General features: G+C 42.3%; 1 protein-coding gene across 3 annotated transcripts in view; it reads right to left on the minus strand.

Annotated features, from left to right (window-relative positions):
• Positions 1-1,750, minus strand: part of col4a5 (collagen, type IV, alpha 5 (Alport syndrome)) — an 82,680-nt gene that overhangs the window by 32,411 nt on the left and 48,519 nt on the right. For all 3 annotated transcript variants that reach the window (XM_032499377.1, XM_032499378.1, XM_032499379.1), the window contains exons 28-29: positions 1,376-1,526; positions 788-901 (exon numbers count right to left, since the gene is read on the minus strand). In XM_032499377.1, coding sequence (XP_032355268.1) covers positions 788-901; positions 1,376-1,526 — 265 coding nt within the window. The remainder of the gene's footprint in view (positions 1-787; positions 902-1,375; positions 1,527-1,750) is intronic.

Consider the following 1,750-nt stretch of genomic DNA (forward strand, 5'->3'; position numbering starts at 1 on the left):
GGGGGGGGGGGCTCACATGGAAAGTGTGCAACACATAGTTTGGACCCCTCAACCAAAAGGACATCCAGACACCTTCACAAGCTCAAAACACGGACAAGTGGGTGGCCATGCACAGTCCTGGGAGACTTCCCATACAAACTAACACATATGTCAACATGGTAAACATGTAAAAACAAACACAGATACGACACAAAATGAAAAACAACAAATCTCATGTAAAATTAGGGATGTAACGATACACTAAACTCCCAATTTGATTTGATTCGCGATCGTAGGTTCATGACACAATTTTCTCAGGATTTATTTTCATACGCAATGAGCTGCAGACAAATGACGAGAAAGTATTCCTTTATTTCTATAAACTGGGCAAAACAACAGATGTGTCTTCTTATCGAGTGACAGTGAAATTGTATTTTATCTTAAATTAATAAATACTTTGTAAATAATAGGATTTGACAGACCATACAAATCCCACATCAAAAACTATATAAATAGAAATAAAATCTCTTTAAATAAATAAACTAAGAAGACATAGTGATGTTGGAAGTCCAACAAATGAAATCTAGAGTAGATTACGCAATAAGTCCTTTGAATTTTGCAAATTTGCATCTCATTCATTTTTTATCTTTTAATCTTACACATTTATAAAGATTTTAACCGCCTTACGATGCATCGTTACATCCCTGGCACCAAGTAACAGCTGTACTGGACATGTGTCAGTTCCTATCAACACAATGACAATTTTGAGAAAGGATTCTGCAAGAAAATACAGCCTTATGTATCTCACCTGGGGGTCCCATTGGTCCAGGGGGTCCAGGGGGGCCTTGAGCCCCCAGTGAGCCAATGGTGGGGGATCCGGGGGGACCACGAGCTCCGGGTGTACCGGGTGTACCGGCGTCACCTGGACAGAGATGGACGAGAGAGTGAGCTTGGTGTACTGCAGGCTTTGAAGAGTTTTTGGGAGGATAGGTGATTACATTTGTGTGTGTAAGCATGCATCGAAATCAGTAAAGCCCACATCAGACCAAAGATTTGCAGCGAGATGCAAATAGTTGCAATGTTTGACTCGGCAACAGTCACAGTACAACTCTTTGTACTTTGGTTCTAAGTTGCGACTTTCAGGCTTAGTACTTGCATCTGCCATTTCTACCAGTTGACAGTTTGTAAAATTGAAATAAAATGGATAATGGATCAATTTAATTCTATAGTTTGTAGCTGACTTGACCAGCTGACCCCTCTATTGGCTGTTGAAACAGCTGACGTTCCTTAAATTCTAAAACCAGTCTCTGGACCAGCTGAGTCCCTGTAAAACCATCAGCTGGTTTGAGCAGAGACGGGCCGCTTCAGAACTGGGCCTAACAGAGCTGCCGAATACCTTTCAGTCCTGGAGAGCCATCAAATCCAGATCGACCAGGTGAGCCGGGGCCGCCGGGGAAACCGGGATCTCCCTTTGGTCCGGTGAAACCTTTAGCTCCAGGTACTCCTGGTAAACCTGGGGGGCCAGGGAGGCCAAAGCCAGGCTCGCCCTGTCAAAGCCGCACACAGACACACACACACACACAAACACACACACACACACACACACACACACAGGAAAACGGTTAATTCAATGTACCTTGTGATAAATAGTACCCTATAACAAGAAAACGAATTGGCGAAATTTGCCAAATAAACAAGTAAAATCCGATAATTCAAAAATCTATCTATCTATCTATCTATCTATCTATCTATCTATCTATCTATCTATCTA

The sequence above is a fragment of the Etheostoma spectabile genome, chromosome 19 (assembly GCF_008692095.1).
Source record: "Etheostoma spectabile isolate EspeVRDwgs_2016 chromosome 19, UIUC_Espe_1.0, whole genome shotgun sequence".
NCBI classification, from domain to species: Eukaryota; Metazoa; Chordata; class Actinopteri; order Perciformes; family Percidae; genus Etheostoma; species Etheostoma spectabile.